Source organism: Carassius carassius, chromosome 7 (assembly GCF_963082965.1).
Source record: "Carassius carassius chromosome 7, fCarCar2.1, whole genome shotgun sequence".
Classification (NCBI taxonomy): Eukaryota; Metazoa; Chordata; class Actinopteri; order Cypriniformes; family Cyprinidae; genus Carassius; species Carassius carassius.
Window position 1 is genome coordinate 15,259,028 of NC_081761.1, and position 21,745 is coordinate 15,280,772.

The 21,745-nt window shown below is 38.6% G+C and overlaps 1 protein-coding gene across 3 annotated transcripts in view; it reads right to left on the reverse strand.

Annotated features, from left to right (window-relative positions):
* Positions 1-526: 526 nt before the first annotated feature.
* The window catches only part of lrba (LPS-responsive vesicle trafficking, beach and anchor containing), a 307,888-nt gene continuing 286,669 nt past the window's right edge, over positions 527-21,745 (reverse strand). For 2 of the 3 annotated variants that reach the window (XM_059554011.1, XM_059554010.1), the window contains exons 49-56: positions 18,433-18,625; positions 17,092-17,157; positions 15,139-15,294; positions 13,441-13,608; positions 10,550-10,651; positions 9,771-9,967; positions 5,243-5,394; positions 527-932 (exon numbers count right to left, since the gene is read on the reverse strand). In XM_059554011.1, coding sequence (XP_059409994.1) covers positions 842-932; positions 5,243-5,394; positions 9,771-9,967; positions 10,550-10,651; positions 13,441-13,608; positions 15,139-15,294; positions 17,092-17,157; positions 18,433-18,625 — 1,125 coding nt within the window. In that variant the 3' untranslated portion in view covers positions 527-841. The remainder of the gene's footprint in view (positions 933-5,242; positions 5,395-9,770; positions 9,968-10,549; positions 10,652-13,440; positions 13,609-15,138; positions 15,295-17,091; positions 17,158-18,432; positions 18,626-21,745) is intronic. The other variant, XM_059554012.1, reaches the window with a different exon arrangement.

A 21,745-nucleotide genomic window follows, 5' to 3' on the forward strand; every position in this document is an offset into this window, starting at 1 on the left:
TTATCACTTACATCTCCTCAAAAAAAAGAAAAAATGGTTTAGTTCTGGAACACTTAGACCTGGAACTCACAATAAACAAACAACAACAACAACAACAAAAAAAGATAGAAATAAACAAACCCCAAATCACTTCTTACCAACCATGAAGATTATGAATAGAATTTCTAAATAACTCTCCCTTCATATGCAGAAAATCAGCCCCTTCAGTTTATAAAGTGACATCATTACATGATCACATAAGAGGTCCATTCACATTTAACAAACAATCACAGACAAAATAATAATAATAATAAATCAGAAGTGCTCTCATTTGAAAAGAAGCCACTCCTCCATTCAAGTGGATGACTTGTTATGTTATGTCTGCAAACAGCTATCTATTTAATCTATGGATATAATCGAATAGTTCCATTTAGCCGAGTCATTTATTTCTCCCAAAAAATGAGGCAGCTTCCTGTTAGCTTCAGGAACTAAACTACTGAACTACAAATAATGATGTCTAGAAGCATACTGTTGAAATAATCACACAAAGTTACACAAGAATCATCTATCCATAGACACTATAAGTAAATATAGTCATAGCTACTGACCACTCAGACCAGTCTTTTTCAGAGCAAAGGTGAAAATAGACTTTTACAGCTAAAAATAGATTTTTTTTCCTCTCTCCAAATATTAGGTATATAACCCCTCCCTTAGGATTTATATAGTAAGAAATTCCATAAGATCTACAAAATATAGCAATGCCATCTTTAAAAAATAGTTTTGCTTTAAATATTTCGAATACATTCATGACTATTGATAGTGGCTTTCTGAACGGTGGCAGGCTGGCTCCGTCGTCACTGGGTCAGTATCTAGTCTGGTATTCATGGTGCCATCTGTTGAAGTCATTGTAGAACAGAACAATGCTACCAGACGCCATTCCAGTGATGATGCATCTGCAGAGCAGTGATGAGGACAGAGAGAGGGAGACAGCAAATATTAGACAGACATTTTGACTGCAGAGCAAAGATAGCTGTAACATTCTGGCTTCTGCTTATTTTTGCATTTTTTTTTCAGAGTTATACAACATAATCAAGTCTGATATAAAAACTAGAAGTAAACGAAATGCTAGACTTATCCTTAGATTACAGTACATGTACAAATACAACAATCCAGACCGATACTTGATGTACAGTCGTGGCCAAAAGTTTTGAGAATTACATAAGTATTGGAAATTGGAAAAGTTGCTGCTTAAGTTTTTATAATAGCAATTTGATTATACTCCAGAATGTTATGAAGAGTGATCAGATGAATTGCATAGTCCTTCTTTGCCATGAAAATTAACTTAATCCCAAAAAAACCTTTCCACTGCATTTCATTGCTGTCATTAAAGGACCTGCTGAGATCATTTCAGTAATCGTCTTGTTAACTCAGGTGAGAATGTTGACGAGCACAAGGCTGGAGATCATTATGTCAGGCTGATTGGGTTAGAATGGCAGACTTGACATGTTAAAAGGAGGGTGATGCTTGAAATCATTGTTCTTCCATTGTTAACCATGGTGACCTGCAAAGAAACGCGTGCAGCCATCATTGCGTTGCATAAAAATGGCTTCACAGGCAAGGATATTGTGGCTACTAAGATTGCACCTAAATCAACAATTTATAGGATCATCAAGAACTTCAAGGAAAAATGTTCAATTCTTGTAAAGAAGGCTTCAGGGCGTCCAGCAAGCGCCAGGATCGTCTCCTAAAGAGGATTCAGCTGCGGGATCGGAGTGCCACCAGTGCAGAGCTTGCTCAGGAATGGCAGCAGGCAGGTGTGAGCGCATCTGCACGCACAGTGAGGCCAAGACTTTTGGAAGATGGCCTGGTATCAAGAAGGGCAGCAAAGAAGCCACTTCTCTCCAAAAAAAAAACATCAGGGACAGATTGATCTTCTGCAGAAATTATAGTGAATGGACTGCTGAGGACTCGGGCAAAGTCATATTCTCCGATGAAGCCCCTTTCTGATTGTTTGGGGCATCTGGAAAAAGGCTTGTCCGGAGAAGAAAAGGTGAGCGCTACCATCAGTCCTGTGTCATGCCAACAGTAAAGCATCCTGACACCATTCATGTGTGGGGTTGCTTCTCATCCAAGGGAGTGGGCTCACTCACAATTCTGCCCAAAAACACAGCCATGAATAAAGAATGGTACCAAAACACCCTCCAACAGCAACTTCTTCCAACAATCCAACAACAGTTTGGTGAAGAACAATGCATTTTACAGCACGATGGAGCACCGTGCCATAAGGCAAAAGTGATAACTAAGTGGCTCGGGGACCAGAATGTGGAAATTTTGGGTCCATGGCCTGGAAACTCCCCAGATCTTAATCCCATTGAGAACTTGTGGTCAATCCTCAAGAGGCGGGTGGACAAACAAAAACCCACTAATTCTGACAAACTCTAAGAAGTGATTATGAAAGAATGGGTTGCTATCAGTCAGGATTTGGCCCAGAAGTTGATTGAGAGCATGCCCAGTCGAATTGCAGAGGTCCTGAAAAAGAAGGGCCAACACTGCAAATACTGACTCTTTGCATAAATGTCATGTAATTGTCGATAAAAGCCTTTGAAACGTATGAAGTGCTTGTAATTATATTTCAGTACATCACAGAAACAACTGAAACAAAGATCTAAAAGCAGTTTAGCAGCAAACTTTTTGAAAACTAATATTTATGTAATTCTCAAAACTTTTGGCCACGACTGTATTTTATATTGCATTTATTTAATTTAATTTTCATTTTTACTGGATCTTTTTCTGGAAGGAGTAAAAGGAAACTTTTCAATTCTTTTGTAATGGAGCAAATGCGACCAGAAACAACTCAAAAACATACACTGCCAATCAAAAGTTTGGGTTCAGTAAGATTATTGTTTTAAAAGAACTAAATTAAAAAAGCGATCAAAAGTGTTCTCAAACATATTACACAACGTTGAAAATAACAATAAAGGTTTCTTCAGCACAAAGTCATATTCATATGATTTCTGAAGGATCAATGCTGAAAATTTAGCGTTTGCATCACAGGAATACATTCAAATTTTATATGCATTAAAATATGAAAACAGCTGTTTTACATTTGAATAATATTCACAATATTACAGTTTTTTTAACTGTATTGCAGTTTTGATGCAGCTTAGGCGAGCATAAGACTTTTAAATAATATTACACAGTCTTACTACATTTACATATTCATTTAGCAGAGGCTTTTATCCAAAGCGACTTACAGATGAGGACAGTGGAAGCAATCAAAAACAACAAAAAGAGCAAATAATATAATATAAAAAAACAGATAGAATAAAAAAAGAATAGAGCAAGCTAGTGTTAGAGGTCTTTACACATACACACACACACACACACACATACAACTGCATAATTAATGAAAAGAAAATAGAATATAAAAAGATTAGAGAGGTAGTTAGATTTTTTTAAAGAATAGAATTAGAATAGTGAGTGTTAAAGTTAGAGGGTCAAATAAAGATGGAAGAGATGTGTTTTAAGACGATTCTTGAAGATGGCTAAGGACTCAGTTGTCCGGATTGAGTTGGGGAGGTCATTCCACCAGGAGGGAACATTTAATTTAAAAGTCCGTAAAAGTGACTGTGCTTCTTTGGGATGGCACAATCAAGCGACGTTCACTTGCAAAACGCAAGCTTCTAAAGGGCACATAAGTCTGAAGTAACAAATTTAGGTAAATGGGTGCAGAGCCAGTGGTAGTTTTGTAGGCAAACATTAATGCCTTGAATTTTATACGAGCAGCTATTGGAAGCCAGTGCAAATTGATAAACAGAGTTGTGACATGTACCCTCTTTGGCTCATTAAAAATTAATCTTGCTGCCGCGTTCTGAATTAACTGTAAAGGTTTGATAGAATTGGCAGGAAGACCTGCCAAGAGGGCATTGCAATAGTCCAGCCTGGACAGAACAAGAGCTTGAACAAGGAGTTGTGCAGCATGTTCCGAAAGAAAGGGCTTAATCTTCTTGATGTTGAATAAAGCAAATCTGCAGGATCGGACAGTTTTAGCAATGTGGTCTGAGAAAGTCAGCTGATCATCAATCATAACTCCAAGGCTTCTAGCTGTTTTTGAAGGAGTTATGGTTGATGTGCCTAACTTGATGGTGAAATTGTGATGAAACGATGGGTTTGCTGGAATCACAAGCAGTTCTGTCTTGGCAAGGTTGAGTTGAAGGTGATGGTCCATCATCCAGCAAGAAATGTCGGTTAGACAAGCTGAGATGCGAATAGCTACCGTCGGATCATCAGGATGGAATGAGAGGTAGAGTTGAGTGTCATCAGCATAGCAGTGGTATGAAAAGCCATGTTTCTGAATGACAGAACCTAATGATGCCATGTAGACAGAGAAGAGAAGTGGTCCAAGAACTGAGCCCTGAGGCACCCCAGTAGTTAGATGTTGTGACTTGGACACCTCACCTCTCCAAGATACTTTGAAGGACCTATCTGATAGGTAAGACTCAAACCATTGAAGTGTGGTTCCTGAGATGGCTTTTGCCAGTAGGGTTGATAGGAGGATCTGGTGGTTAACCATGTCAAAAGCAGCGGACAGATCAAGCAGGATAAGTACTGAAGATTTGGATTCCGCTCTTGCCAGTCTTAGAGCTTCAACAACTGAGAGCAAGGCAGTCTCAGTTGAATGTCCACTTCTGAAGCCAGATTGGTTGCTGTCAAGGAGGTTGTTGTGTGTGAGAAATGTAGAGACTTGGTTGAACACAGCTCGTTCAAGTGTTTTTGCAATGAAAGGAAGAAGGGAAATTGGTCTGTAGTTCTCTAAAAGAGAAGGATTGAGGTTGGGTTTTTTAAGTAGTGGAGTTATACGTGCCTGTCTAAATGATGAGGGAAAAACACCAGTGTGGAGGGATGTGTTGATGATGTGAGTGAGTGCAGGTACAACTGCAGGAGAAATGGCTTGAAGGAGATGAGTTGGAATAGGATCAAGCGGGCAAGTTGTAGGGTGATTAGAAAGGATGAGTTTTGAGACTTCTGCCTCAGAGAGTGAAGAAAGAAAAAAAAGTTTCTGTTTTAAAGAAACTTGTCTATTTTGGATGTATTCACATCTGTGGCCATTGTGTTATTTTGCTAACAACTGGATTCAGCTGTGCATTTACAAAGTGTTACAACTATCCCTGCTATGTCAAAACGGAGATATTGTGATTTATATCTTTTTATCGTTAGTCTAGAAAAGGGACAGGAACTTAGTTGGTGTCTTCATGTATGCTACCTTTGGTCATGTGACATAGCCATCGAGCGTATCCCAGCATCACATCCTGGGTAAGTGAAGAGTTGTTTGAGATCATGGATCTGCCACACGCTGAGAACTCCTGCATCTCCTCCAGACAGCAGATACTGGCCATCTTTACTTAGCAGCATCGCCTGGCGCAAAGACCAAACAAACATCATATTCACCGTGTTAAACAGAAGACACACATACGGTCAGTTTTTTCTGCTTTTCATTTTATTCAAGTCAAACCCATGAGTTCATGTAATTTGAGATGAAATAGAAGTCATACAAATGAATGAATGAAATACAATGAATGAAAGATTTTGGCTTCACAGTAAATCTACAGTAAAGTCTATAACTTCATTTAAAATGTTATTAAAAATAACCACTCAAAAGGACCCCCTTTCATGTTTCTCCATGATAAATAACACTGATAAGAATTTGATTTAAATGTTTTTTTTTTTTTTTGCTCTCGGCTCAGTGAATAAGCTCTTTGTAGCGAGTGATGAACATCTGGAGCGTCCGGCTGACCGGTGATTACAGGGGTTTATTGACACCCCTGTGGACCTTAGAGTGAGTGTGCCCTGCCAGTGGCTGCCTCATCCAATCAAAAGCCTCACAAGCCCCTTTCTTTCCCAGCATGCACGGGGCCAACCTGGCGAACAGTTTGTTTCTTAAACCGCTGTAGTGGTGGTATCCTGCGGCGAAGGGCAGACAGAGTATGAGATTTATTCTGTTCATCTGGTTTTCCTGTGTGCACATGGGCTGTGTAACACTTTAGAGGTCCCACGAGAAACACAGATAATATAGAACAGCAAACACACTAGGCTCTTTCTTTCACTACACACACACACTCTTGTGGGAGATGACAGCGTGTTTGCAAAGTGACTATTATGTGTAATTAATTCGATTTAATATATAAGCTTGACAAATTGCATTAATTAAGGGTTTTGATGCATCATTTATAATTCAGCTCCTAAAACAGGTGATGCTTACAGTAGAATCTAGAATGGAATGGAGAACTATGGCTTCCTGTAGGGAAGACTGGGGCTAGTTGTCACAAGGGCTATATTTTAGGACCTTCTGTATTACGTTTTGACTTAAAAATACATTTACAAAAGTGCTTGTTTTCTCTAGTAATGATTTGGTTTATAGTTTTCAATGACCTAGTTCAAAATCCTTTTAAATTCAGTTTAACTTTGTACTTTAGTATTTTCCATAAACGTGAGGGTGGAACATCATGTTTTACATAAATTACATAGATTTTAATTCATGTCTTTATTAATAACAATAAAGTATTGCATGTTACCGAAGTTTTGTCTGATTTTATAGTTTTTTTCTTCTTTTTCTTTAAAACTATTAGTTTGTTTGTAATAAGTTAAATACAAATATGTTGCAGTAGGCAGCTTTTATTTTAATATAATTTCACCTTTTCAGGAAATGTGGGTTCATGAACCGTTTTGTTTCATAATGATTTTATTGTTCATAATTACTTCATTGTTATAAAAAGACTGAGAATTTAAAACATCCGAGTTCTAAACTCGACCATGGTTATATAAGCTACAAAAGCAACAAAGTACATGATCAAACCTTCCTGCTCTTCTTTCGTACACACACGCTTACACACTCTCCTCATTCCTCACTACCACAGTCACGAGTGAAATAGCCAGTATCAATCACAGAGACTGTTCTGCTAGATCGCTGTCCAGCAGACTTCAGACAGTTACAGCAGCTGGGATCTGAGAGCATTTGCGTGCATGTGATCTCTTTTGATTTGTTTTGGATATATCGGAGATGTGTGTAATTAGGGTTCAGGTTACACTGTGGCTAACCCCTGAGCACTTCACTTCAGTTGTGGTATAAAGCAGAAGCTGGCAACAGACATACGAGATCAAGATCACACAAAGTCACAACTCTGTCTCCTTTAATGACAGGCAAAGATTTAAGTGAATCTATAGTGTTTGTCATCCAAGTGAGTGTCCAAAAAGTCCTTATTATGAATAATCTCAAGCTCTCAAATTGATTCAAACTCCACCCTGTGACTCATTCTGTGACTTAATGATATGGTTCAGTCATTGCAGCATGAATTAAGTCTTCAGTTCGAATGTGTCTGATTACTTCAAAGATGTCTGAGGAAATATATCAGTACATAAACCAGCATTCACGGTGGTCCCTCTGGACCAGGTCTGGAAAAGGGTCTGTGAGAAGCAGAGATGTCCAGGTTGCAGAACGGGTTCGGTCAGAATCATAAATTAGTGGTCTCCTCCCGGGCCGCCATTCCAGAATCCTCCAAGATGGCTGCCGTGACTCAGATATCTGACTTACAGTCATGCCGTGATTTTAAACAACAGGGTTGTGTTGGATGATGCCCCACTGTGTTTTTTTCTCCTGATCTGCTGATCTGTCGGTGTTAGGTCAGGACATGTCTGGCACGAGTAAAGACTGGATTTATGAAGACTGTAATGCACTCCATTGCGTATGTGCCGAAGGCTCGGGAAACGTCTGCTAAAATGGTTACTAACAGACAGACGCTCAGTTGTGGGCTCAAGAGAGTCATTCATGTATTATTTCTACTTGTCCAAATTAATGTTCTGTCAGATCATCAGCATGAAGACTCGCTTTCTCAGCAACAAACTGTCCCTACGAACCCCACACTCAAACACAAAACCGCACACACCCTCTTCTCCACAAACACACACACTGTCACAAAGATGTCACTTCATCTGGCTTGAGAGGAGCTGTGTCTGTGTGTGTATGCTGCGTGTGTATGACTTGGAAATTAGCAATGACTGCTCATAAATACATATTTCTGTAACATGATTTTTTTCATGTGGATCATATGTAAACTAAAATGTGCCAAAAGCACCCTTGCTTTTGATTTTGGGATTGGTTACGGTGACAATTTTGCAGTAGTATTAGTTAGGTGTAGACAGTGTTCAAACTGAGGGTATTATTCAAATTAAGGGTATTATTTTTTTGTAGTAAATAAACAAACAAACAAATAAAAACCTCAAATTTCAGTTGATTTAAGCTGCAATCAGATTAGAAAGGCTAGGGCTTCTGTCTTTAATTAAAAAAAAAATTGATCACAGATAAGACATAAGAAACAATTAAAATGAGATAAACAAAAAATCCAAAATTTCAATTTGTGATGTTTAGGTCCTCTACTGGTTCCACCACTGCATTGTACAGTTCAGCTTTAAACAAATCAGCATTTTGTACGCAGCGGAGTGTGAAATTAGCATGAGCTTGTGTTTCCAGACTCCTGTGTGAATGGAAGTCAATAGAGTATAGCGTGAACACAAATAATCCAAATAAACACATTTACCTATTATGATGTGAACCCTTTCAAAATGACTTACATCTGATTTAGATCAATTATACCAAAGATTGTGTTGGCTTTGAACAAGGTCAACAATCAATTAAATCCTCGAGAAAGTCACAACAGTTCAAAAGTTTAGGGTCTATACAATTTTTCAACGTTTCTGAAAGAGGTTTCTTGTGCCGACCAAGGCTGGATTCCATTTTTTGGGGGAAACAATGATACCTTTATTCAGGATTCTCTGATAAATAGAATAGAATTTCTGTTTTAAAGCTTTTAAAATAACAGCATTTATTTAAAATAGAAATGCAAATGTTTACTGTCAATTTTGATCAATTTATTGCGTCTTTGGTGAATAAAATTTTTCATTTCTTTAAAAGCCTAAACTTTTTAATGGTAGAGAACAACGATCACTTGCTGATTTATCTCTGCTCATAACACTAAATATTAGTACAGAAATGTACAAAATAACTCCAGGAACAGCATTCTGTAAAATGACGCAGGCTGATCCTGCATTATGTCATATTAGTTGAATAGTAAGTGTGTTAAAGAGCAGAGCCCCCCTCTTCTCTATCACTGCAAACTCTGCTGTTTATTGAAAGCAAATGGAACCTGGACACAATGAGGAAACTAATCAAGCTCTGAGCGGCAGAGAGCAGAGGAGCGCGTAACAGAGCCGGCTTGTTAAATAGGATGCAGGTGTGGGTATGTGTGTGCAGGACAGAGAGAGAGAGAGGGGCAGACGCAGAGCTCTGTGAATTTTCCCAGGCCCAGAGGAAAGAGAAAGTGATGGAGCAGGAACGGGGGAAAGAGAGCTGGCCGATTTTAGAAGCTCTGCCCGCCAATGACAAATGTGTCTTCTAATGCCGCAGGCCATACTGCTCTCTTGCTCGCTCTCATACACACATGCAAGTTGAGTGGCATTTCGTAGCCCTGCAGATCAAAGGACAGATCTGGACCCTTCGGGTTCAGAAGCCAAAAGAAAGAGAGATGGAGAGAGGAAAGAAGGAGGCCCGTAGGCAGATCATGCCAGCATTTAATCACACTCCAGACAGCTGACATGATAAAACACAGAGTCTGAGAAAATAAATGGAAAGAGAGTAAGAAAAAGGGGGGACAAATGATCATGCAAGAGCTGCCCAACCCTTTACCATTGCTTACTATTCCCAAATAACTATACAGAGGAGAGTTTATGCTCATGTTTACCTTGATGTTGTCTTCCACCTCCATATGTCCCAACAGTTTTCCATTGATGCTGAACACACAGAAGCGGCCCTTGTCATAATAAATGACACAGTGACCCTCGGTGGAGGACAGAAGCAAACGTGGTCGCACACAGCCGTCTGGACCCTCCAGAGTCCTCAAAAGGTCACCGTTCATCGAGTGGACAAGACATGGACCCTCTGTTGTCAAACACATACAGACACATGAGGGTCAAATCAGACAGACTTACATTGTGCTGCTGCACTTACTTGTTCATGTGTTATCTGTGACGTAAGATGCTCTGTTGATTCTAACATTTTCCTATTTCTTCAACATCTGACATATTTATTATTTCCAGGCCAAAAACATCTTATCCAGGACGCCATGTTTAGGGTAAGATATCTTAAGAATTATGATTGCTAGCCTCATAGGAATTGGTAAATACACTTTTTTTTTTCTTTTTCTCTCAAATAGCTCAAACAGTTATGGGCCTACTAAGTGCCCAAGTATTTTCATAAATGGCCCCAAAAGTCTAGATAAGTGTTAATTACACTAACAAAAACATCAAAGACTTTAATAAAAGTGATTAGATCTTAAAGAACTCGTTTGATGATGCTGACTATGTAGGACAGTTTTGTAAAGGTACATTTATATGTGTACTGTTTCCATGCAAAAAGACATGTTTGGACCAGTAAGCAAAACCTATCATACAAATTTAAAGAACAACAAACACACAAATAAATGAAATATTAAAAAATACAAACGCATGAGTGTGTCTTTACCTCTGCAGCCACTGATGACCAGTCCCAGCTCTGCACACACACTTGCACACGTGACTTCACAATCATGACCCGTCAGAATTGCCCGGGGAGTTACAAATTCTGCTGGAGACACACACACACACACACACACACACACACACACACACACACACACAGAGTTGATGATCATAGACAGTAAATACAACAGAAACAAGAACAAGATGATAATCACAATCACGACATTACACCATAAATGACATAACAAGTGCATTTGCATACTTAACACTGCTGTTAATTTCAGTGTTTAAATTTGTTTTTTTTTTATTGTTTTATACTCTGTGATAATTTAATTAGAGTGTGTAATCACTGCAATCAGACACTCGCAACTGTTAAAGTGTGTGTGTACACTTCTGCCACCCATGTGTCCTTCTGTAATCAGTCTACTGAGCTCTGCAAGTATTCGTGTGTGCTTTCTGTCCATATCACTCAGACAAATACAACTGTCTCTCTCAAAGTGAGAACAGTTTAGGTAATGTCAAAAATAACAGTTAACAAACCAATGAATTCTCTTTCTATCCAGACACAAAGAAGTCACACACATTTAATTGTCTCAATCCAGCTGGCCTCTCTCTGTCTCTTTCTCAGACACACACACACACACACACACAGACCCTCTCTCTCAGTGTAGATGTATAGGTTTCATTAGGTGGCAAACTTCCTAAATGTCTCAGCTTTGAGTTATACCCTACAACTCTGGGGATTAAAGCCTGATGTCGGATTGTGCCCTGAAAAGATCAATAAAACTGATATATTGGTGTATCGTTTAACCTCCCCATCATCGGCCACCATTTGGTTCGAATTAGGACAACATCTGATTACAATCTAATACCTATATACTGTATACTATTTATCTGTACTGAAAATGCACACTAGAGAGTATCATTTACCCATAGGAAAAAGAGGGAAAGAAAATGAATACGTAAACACAAGACAATTCTAGATGAAAATGCAGTAAGATCTGTAACTGAAACGGTATCAGACTGAATTAGTTTAAAAAATCAGGGATCACGAAAATGTTGTGCATTTTTTGGCCACTAGATGGCAGTGTGGTCAACAGAATTAAATTCAACAACTCTCCTCTGTTCACAGCCTAGACTGTGTTTGAAATCATACTGTAACTTCATTCTTGCCTGAAATGAACAACTGTGTCAAAATGAAAGAAATAAAAAAGTACACAAGTACTATCATGTATAATAACATAAATTCACATTAACATGTCTGGAACTATCACTATTTAGTAACCAGACAGAGAGCACATAGATTTCAACTCTAAAAGTAATTTTGACATTTTCTACCGAGTGTATGCTGCAGAATCATGAACCATGTTTGACTTGTGAAACCTAAATCAGTATTATTCCTAATAGATCGACAGACATATATGTTTTAATAAATAATAATAATAATATTATATATATATATTTTTTTTTTAAAACATCAGAATTTGTTAACAAAATCATGATAATTAATGTGTTTTGGACAAGTTATGGGGGTTTGAACTGATTCATGCAAAGTTTCCCGATTATCTTGATATGACTTAAAAAAAAAAATCTTTGAAATTTCATCTGATAATATTACTGAATAACATGGCCCTGTGCATGTGATACAAGAGACATTCAGAGATTCAGTTTGATTTCACTTTAGATGAAGGTTTGGCTCTTAGGTTCTTTAATGCCACTGATGTCAACCATCAACCTAGACTCATATTTCTCTTTAGATGCTCATTACCCAAATCACAATTAGTCATAAATCCTGCCCCATTTGTAGAAGAGCACTTAACAGCATGTAGAGCACCCAAAAACTCAAAAATAGCAAACGGGATGTGTGTGTTTGTGTGAGTGTGTGTGTGTAGAGTGCTTTGATCAGCGCCGCAGCCATATGGTTAGTGTGTACAGGGGAAGCCCGTGGCATTTTTCACTTTTATTGAGTGTTCTCTGGCTCTCTCAGATAGATGGGACTGAACTCTCCTGAGCCGGAGACCTCCGAGTCACATTTACTGTCTCCCTCTGTGGCCCTCTGGCCTCTACTTTCACTCACTCACACACTCATACACACACACACACACACACACACAGACACACACACACACACACACACACACACACACACACACACACAGACAGACACACACACACACACACACACACACACACACACACACACACACACACACACACACACACACAGACACAGACACACAGACACACAGACACACACACACACACACAGACACACACACACACACACACACACACACACACACACACACACAGACAGACACACACACACAGACACACAGACACAGACACACAGACACAGACACACACACACACACACACACACACACACAGGCCGATTCCATTTATGGTGTGATACTATCCTGAAACTCAATCGTCTGAGCAGAGACCTGCTGTGGTCAGATGAAACTAGATGTAGCTTCTGAAAGTGAGCTGTAAATCATTACACCAGCCTTGACAGACACACACTGGAATGCGTGTGTATGAACAATGTGCTTTTAACACTGTTGCACTGCACTGATATCATCACCTGCATTAAAGCTTTTCCTATGTGTGTTTGCTAAGAGCTGGTTGGGGATTTGGACTCCGAACATTACCCTGATTTTGACCTCTCTATGTGAGAACCATGAGGCTCTTCTGAGCATAATAATGATGAAACTATTTGTTCAGACATATTATGGAGCTTTCATTAAAAGAAAATTAACATGACATTTGAGGAACACAAAAGGAGAAAGGAGTTACTCAGCAGAATGCCCAAGTTGGTCTTTTCCAGACAACAACAAGTTTAAATTTTTGGGTGAACGTACGTCTGTATGTGGTTAAACATTTACGACTTACTTCCAGGGTTCTCTCCGATGCTGCTGTGCTTGCCGTTCCAGTACCAGAGCAGTAGTGTGGCGTCTCTGGAGCCGGACAGAACGTAACAGTCTCCACCAATGTATGACTCTGAGCGGGCCAGACAGGTCACCACATCAAGATGGCCAAACACAATCTGTGTCAGTTTACCTGTAAACACACACAGCACAGGAATGCAGAGTGTGAGGCAGTAGGGGTATGTAAAATGCAGAATATATTTATAATATATTTATAATGATTCAAAGTTGATTTAAGGTCTGATTCTGGAGCGTATCTTCATGGGGTCAGCAGTCTGCAGTGTAGGGATTAAGTGAATGACTCTACTGAGATGATGCTGTCTGGTGAGTCGTTTATATACACCAGATGAGCTCACACACTCCTTCTTACCGCACTTTAAATATTTGCTTTTGGAGTGCTCCACGTGCATGCTGAAGTCTGTGTATGAATATGAAAAACAGCAATCATTATCTGTCTGGCAGTCTGTCTGTCTATACTCTATTATTACAGTACCCTGTCTGTTGGTCTATAGTGAAAACCTACCTTACCTGTCTGTCTATCACTCTACCTCTCTAATTATCTACCTTTCTGTCTGTCTGTCTGTCTATATTGAGTCTTACCTACCTTCATGTCTGTTTGTCTATCGATCTACCTACTGCCTGTCTGTGTGTGTCTGTCTATTGGTCGGTCAATCCTGTCTGTCTATCTATCTATTTACCTAGCTAACTACCTATAGTATCTGACTGTGTTTCAGCCTGCGTGTCTATGGTCTTCAGACTGCAAAAATACGACTTTCTGCAAATCCAGACATTATCCAGATGGGTTTGTGAAAATCTGGACAGCAAAAAAAAAAAAACACACACACACATGAAATCACGATTTTCTCAAATCAGAAAAACACATATGAAAGTGGTTTGAAATGCGATTCCAACTAGATATTTACGGTTGCTCACTTAAAGCGACACAACTATAACGGCAAAATCAATAATGGAAATGATAAAAGACACCACACCCCGCACTGCACAGTGAAGCTGGCCATGAGTACAGCACAAAACATCAAACCAGTCTCCTCCGTCGCTGAGTTTTTCCTGTGCGATGGGGTGAGCTCTTCACCATGACTCGACAGGCGCTTATTTGGAGAGTGAGGTGAAGCACCTCCAATCTAAAAAAAGCTTAAAAGCTATACCTTGGTACACCTATAACATTACCAAACCAACTCATACAGATAGACCGGTTACATCTGGACACATAAATAGTATTTGATAACTTGCAATTAATAGTGCACTCAGTCTGCATGAAAAGATCTAATTTGAGAAAAATCTGATTTGCCTGAACATAGCCGATCTATCTTTCTATCTTTACATAGCCTATCTAGTCTAGCTTTCAAGAGGAAAACCCCTTTGCTTTGTGTGTGTATATCTCAGAGCTTGGGAGCTTTTTGTGTGGTGTGATTATATTGAAATTCAAGTTCCGCTTGCGTGACTTGCGTTCTGAGCCTCATCCTCCTGCGAGATGGAGTCATGGTCCATCCGTGAGATGAGAAAGCTATCTGAGCCCTGGGGCGATGGAGCTGTAATGCAGTCTGCAGGCTCATTTGTGACTTTTGACCCTTTCCTTTGTGTACTGTGGTGGAGGCGATGTCTCCGTAGACACTGAGGTGGTTGGAGGGGTGGTTGCAGTTACCTGTATCAGTGGAGTAGATGCGGAAGCTCTTGTCCCAGAATCCACACAGCAGGATGAAGCGGTTGTCAGCCGTGATGACAAAACACTGAGCATTTACCTGGATGCTTTGATCTAACAGATCTGAGATCTGCCTTCTGTGGATGCCCACATTATTGGCTGAAAACAGAGAGAGAGTCACTTGTTATAAAAGCACTAACAACTTCTTGGTTAGAAAATAATTGGGTAAAGTGAATAAAAAAATAAAAAAATAAAGCAGTGATTAAGGAGGGAGATACAGTAGGAAGGACATTCACAGAGCGGTGTGGAGACATTAACAGAGGGAGTTAGATGGTGAAAAAGAGAGTTTTGACCCTAAAGGTCTACTCCAATGTCTTGTAAGTGAATTCCTGACAACCTCCTAAGAGATTATAAAGATGTTAAACTATTAGAATGAGAAAATACGACATTTGTCAGGAATACTGTGCAGGAGCACATGATTTGTGAAAGAATACATAAAACAGCAGAAGACAGAACAGTAAAGGAAAGACTAAAATAATCATAAAAAATGATGTGACCAAAATGTCATAAATTACAAGTTTTTTTTTCTTTTTTAAACACATTAAGACAGAAAAAGTCCAAGAGAGATTGAAGCGTCAGGTGTGTGAGGCCCAGACACATTCATGACACACACCAGCGCTGCGTCTGTGCTGGAGCAAGTGGACAGATTATCAACAGCAGAGTCATGGAGAATTTACTGTGTTTAAATGTGTGAGCTGTGTGGAATGCAGTCCGTCTAAATACATACATGACATTCTGGAGCAGGAGTGAAAGAAAATGAGCCATGAAAGATGTCTCTCCCCACACAGAGAGACAGAGAAGAGTGGGATTTGTTATTTTTAATAAATCTTTTAAAAGTAAAAAGTAAAATAAATAAATAAATAAATAAATAATAATAATAATCCAGCTTTAGTAAGACATTTTCTATGCAGCTCTGCTAGTTTAATATATTTTGTATCACTCTGTGGTCTTTGCTTCTCGAACAATGCAATAATTTAAACTTAAATCAATATTTCATGCCCATTTATTTATTTGGCAGATAAAAATGCAAGTCCCCAAAGTCACGTTCCAACACAGAATGGAAAACCTTACCAGAATCTTCTATTATTGCCGATAGAATATTTATTTATTTATTTTTTGGTGTCCATATGCATTATTATATTATATTATATTATATTATATTATATTATATTATATTATATTATATTATATTATATTATACTATATTATATTATATTATATTATATTATATTATATTATATTGTTTCAGACTCTTCACAAAAATGGTATATAAAAAGAATTCCATAATAATTTCGGATTACTGAAGGCTTGAATTCATATTTAATTAATTAGTGGAGGACAGAGGTGGAGGTGTTGAGAGAGCACAGGTAAGAAAGAGGACACGGACGGCGACCATGAAGTGACAAACAGATACACTGGGTATGATATATGATACTGTATAATAATATGAGCAGCAAGGAGAGCTGAGATATACGATGAACAGGAGGAAAGACAGAAACTTCAGAAAGGCTTCAGCCATATGTTATCACATATCTTCCCTCTCTCATCCCTTTATCCTCATTTTCTTCCTAATCAACAGGTCGGAGGGATGAGAAGAGGACATATTGTCCTGACAGCGTGTGCCACGCGGCTTCAATCAGACATTATTACACCATTCATATTCATTCCGTCTGACAGGACAGAGAGACAGAGAAAGAGAGAGAGCGAGAGCGAGAGCGCTGATGATGTACAGGCTAAGCCACAGCTCATTGCTTTCCAATTTGCATGCAAATGCTGATCTGAAGCTGAATGGCGGCTGGGTGAAAAACAGCACTCATCTCCTCCCAAGGGCCGGGCCCTCGCAACTCACAACAGCCAATCACAAATCACTCTACTGACGATTGACAAGCCACAGACCTATCAAAGGGTCAATCTCAACTGGTAACTGGTACTGCTGATCCTGCACAGAAGAGCTTTGATGACCTGAGAGAAACAGAGAGGACAGATGAAAAATAGATTTAATACTGTTTACTATCAGGATGCTTATTTATAGAGGTCAGTCCACAGGCATTTACTACAGCAGACAAAGGACAATAATAACAAACCAGAGAACACTGCTTTTCTGTACAATAAATAAATAACAAAAAATGTTTTATTATTGGCTGAACACAAATATGCCATTAGGAGGGCTAATGAAGAACATCCTGATGGAAAACACTTTAAATTAATGCATAAAAGTACTCCTTCTATCCTTAGAATACAAGTTATTGATCATGTGAATATTACTGCTAGGAAGGAAATTAGAGAACGTAATCTTAATCAAAGACAGACATTTTGAATTAATAAATAAAAGGCTAATATATATATCATGGACTGAATGAGGACTTGGATTTTACTCTTTTTTTATTTATTTATTTTAAATGGTATGTCTTGAGTAGGGCTGGTCGATTTGTCCAAAAAAAAACAACAACAAAAAAAAAGAAAGAAATTCATGATTTTTTTTTTTCATATTAATCGGTACTATTAATTATCACGATAAATGTCAAATCTTTATTTCTTTCCAAAATCCAAAGTGAAAGTTGTAGAAATCAGACCATTAGTTTTCCTTAACAAAATAAATATATTAATTTCTCGGTTTCTGCATGCATTGTTTCAAATGCCATCTTTAAAAGGCCTCTCAGGCATGCATGTGTAGCTCCTATCTCTTTGAATGGGGAAACATCAATTTCTCCAAAACTGTTCGCCATGCTTATGATTAAATTTCATATTTGAAACCACCAATGAAATCATACAACAACTGTATCATAAATGTTGTTTATTTTGCTCAAGTAGAGTTCAAAAAGCGTATTTTTCAGGCTAGACCTGCCAGTGCACATGCGCAGTCCTAAATGCATGTTTCAGACAACTTCAGTGTCTAAGAAGCTGATGATTATACACAACCAGAGTTTAGAGGATTCAGGCTACTGAAGTTTGCATTTTAGAATGTGTGGAATTGAACATCATCCTGCATGCTTTGGCCTATTGGTGGATAATTTGTATTATATCATTTGAATATTTTCAAGTGATCTGCTTCTGATGACAGGTTAAAATTGGAATTTTTTTTAAGTAAAACATTGCATGTTTCTGTTTTAATCACATTGTACATTGAATTCATACGAATTCATCACGGAACTAGTATTAAGGGTTGAACAGATTCAACAGACTAATTCACTCCTTATCCATCACCAAACACCTAGCTGTCTGATTGTTCTTGCTCACCAGTAAGGCCGTGCCACTTGTTGACAGCGAAGAGGCGGTTGGCGGTGACTGTGATGACCGCTGGGTTGGTTAGGCCTGACTGTGTATTGGCGGCCACGTGTGTGACAGGTGAGTTTGACGGGAACTTGAGTACCATGATGACATCCTGCTGCATCTGCTCTGTGAACATCAGTGGGGTCTGCAGAAGGAGATACTGTTGAGTCCATGACCGCCATCATCAGCAGGGAGCGAGGAAGTGCAGAGGCAAAGAGAGTGATGGTTGGAGAGAGAATGAGAACAGTTGGAAGAGAAGCAGGAAGATGGGAAATTAGGCAGCGAAAGACAGAACGGTGTAAAAGAGCCTAAAAACTGAGATTGAGGTCAGATGTTATTAAGACATAGCAATATCATAACTGGATTGAACGGAACTTTTTTTATTTTTTGATTCTGAAACATATGCATTTTATCAGATGGAACACAATAATAAGATCAGCAAAATCAGCATCAGAGCATCAGCTCAAAAACTGTACAAATGCTTTCATTTATTTTTATTTTTTATTTCTGTTCTGTTCACATTTCAAATTATCTCATGTCTTGGCAACATGATTTTAAAGGTTGTGAATGTAATTAGAATAGTTTTTCTGAATATTGTTAATGAAAATGTTACTGAGCTGGAATAAAGTAGAATCAGAATAATTTAATTCCTTCTGATTTCCTTATCGTGACTATCGTTATATACAAACAAATAAATTAAATATATAAAAATTGTGTTTAAAAGAAATGTATCATGAATCATGAATAGATCAAATGTGTTGCCGAAGTAATTTAAAGCTGGAGAAAGAGGGGAGAGGAGGCGGGGGAAGCGATAGAGAGAGAGAGAGAGAGAGAGAGAGAGAGAGAGAGAGAGAGAGAGAGAGATCAAAGCAGCTAAACACTTTCATTTCACAAAATTCAACGATATATTTGACATTTCTGGACCTCTGATAATTCCAGTAATGTTTTTGCTAGGCTACGTTGCACACTAAGTTACAATTCCTGTGTAATGAGTACAAGATAAACAGAAGAAAAACAGTCTGAAAAGGCCTAAAGTTGCAAAATACCATAGCAGATTTCAAATGAATCTGAACTTTCCCCTAGGCTGCCACAGTATATTCCAACTTCCATTAGTAAAAATATAATCTGCTTTCTCCTACATTCCACTCTATAAGTCAGGAGATGACGAGAAGCTTAAAAGTTATATGCACATACACAGCTGTTTGATTACTTGGCAGCAAAGTCATCCAACCATCAAGTTGACTTCCTCAGTGAGGCAGGGCTGTGTTTGTAGAGATCAGAGATCTGCTCTGTCACTCTCAATGAGCGATCTGACTGGCTGTTGCTTTATATGTTGCTGATGTTTCAATACAGCACAGTTTAATCACTTCACATTAAGAAAGTTTTTTTTTAAACAAATATTTTAAACTGATATAGTTTAAAATGGAAGTGTATGTGTATATGCTTATTATAAATAAGCTCGTACTGTATATCTTCGTATGTCACGATAAAACTGTGCTCTAATCCAGTCTAACTGTTGTCTTATGTCGGTGATGTCTAATCCTGACATGTGTGTGTGATTTTTAGACACAGTATGGAGACACAGGGCTAATTGGTGTGCCTGCAGTAAATTAGACAGACAGCTAGCACCTCTTAAATAGTGTTCAGCCTGTGAGTGCCATTAAACAGAGGATCTACTCTCATTAACCTACTGGAGACATGGAAGAGAGAGGGAAAAAGCAAGCATTGACAGAGAGAGAAAGAGAGATGAAAGGATTACAGAGAGAATGGCACTGTATATTCCAGATACAGGATTGCATGAAAATTATGTTAATTCAAAAGAAAAATAGTCATACCGTCTAATTCTAAAATGCTGCTTTTGTTGTCTAATAAAATAGTGTTACAGTGGGGATTGGGATTTTTGGAGCAAGAATATAATTGGATTTTAATTGAAGGTATGTCATTATAGCAACAATATGGGCCAGACTTACTAAGAATTAGCGCTGAAAAGGCGTGGACAGTTGTTTTTGCGCCTGGCGTTATTGAATATGTATTTGTAGGAGTTTCCATTTCAGACGCAAAATTTATAGGAGGAGAGTATTAAAATGAATCACGCAACGCAATATATTTGTACTCGTCAAATTACTCGTATTTGCGCCATCACTAAACACCCAAAAAAAGCATGTCTTAAAGCAGTTAGTAATTTGCGTTGCTCTTGGTAGATTGCGCTGTTCATTTTGGGAATGATCTTGCTGCGTCTGTGCTCTTTAATGTGTGCATTGTCAGTAAATCAAACACATAATTTTCCCCTCCCCTCGGCACTTTTATGTAATTGCGCTCTAACGCTAATTAGCCCTGTTTAGTAAATGTGGCCCTAAGAATTCAAAATGATTTTAGGCTTCTTTTTAGATCTATTTTTTGCCCTTTTTGCCTTTTATTGTTATAGGATAGTGTAGAGATGACAAGAAGCAAAGTGTTAGAGAAGGGTGGAGGGGCGGGAATTGGAAAGATCCTTGAGCCGGGATTCAAACTTGGGACGCCTGTAGCACAATGGCGCTATATGTCGGCACGCTGCCCACAAGGCTTACCAGTGCCAACTTAACCTGTAGGCTTTAATGAAAAGCAAAGATGTCTAAAATTTACATCTAATTCATTGGATTATTGAATAATACCAACCCCATGAATTACTATAAGTATTCTATTGAAGATATAATAAAACTAATAATGACATGCCATTTGTGGCCTTCTGTGCCAATGGGGGGCAACTTACCCCAAAAGTCTAATTTCATCTTTTCACTTCAAAATAAAAACTATAATATCTAAATCTAAGTACATTAAACAAAAACTCACACACTCTCCTCTAGACTGTGTGCTTGGGATTATGTAATTATTATGATGTTGTATATTCAAAGGCTGTTCAAATTATTTAGTGCCACTGTTACGTAAGGTCAAAATCCAGTTCTGAGCCTATAACTATATCTGCATGTGGACATTTACAGGAGAATAAGTTTGTTTCCACACAGGCAGGCAGGGGTTGTCATCGCCACAGAAACACACAGCTAATGGGGGTTTCAAGGCTGTCACCCACAGTCTCTAATTTTCTAGACTAAAGACCTCATCACCTCGGAGCTCTACGCTTAACCACAAGACTTTTCCCACTTCTAGGACGCAGGGGCTCACTGAGAGAGGACAGGAGAGAGGAGTGGGAACGTAAAGCATAAAATAGTGAACAAATTGTTTTAAGCAGATAGCTATCAAACTTGTTTTCCACCAAAAATGGATCCACCAAAACCTCTCCCAG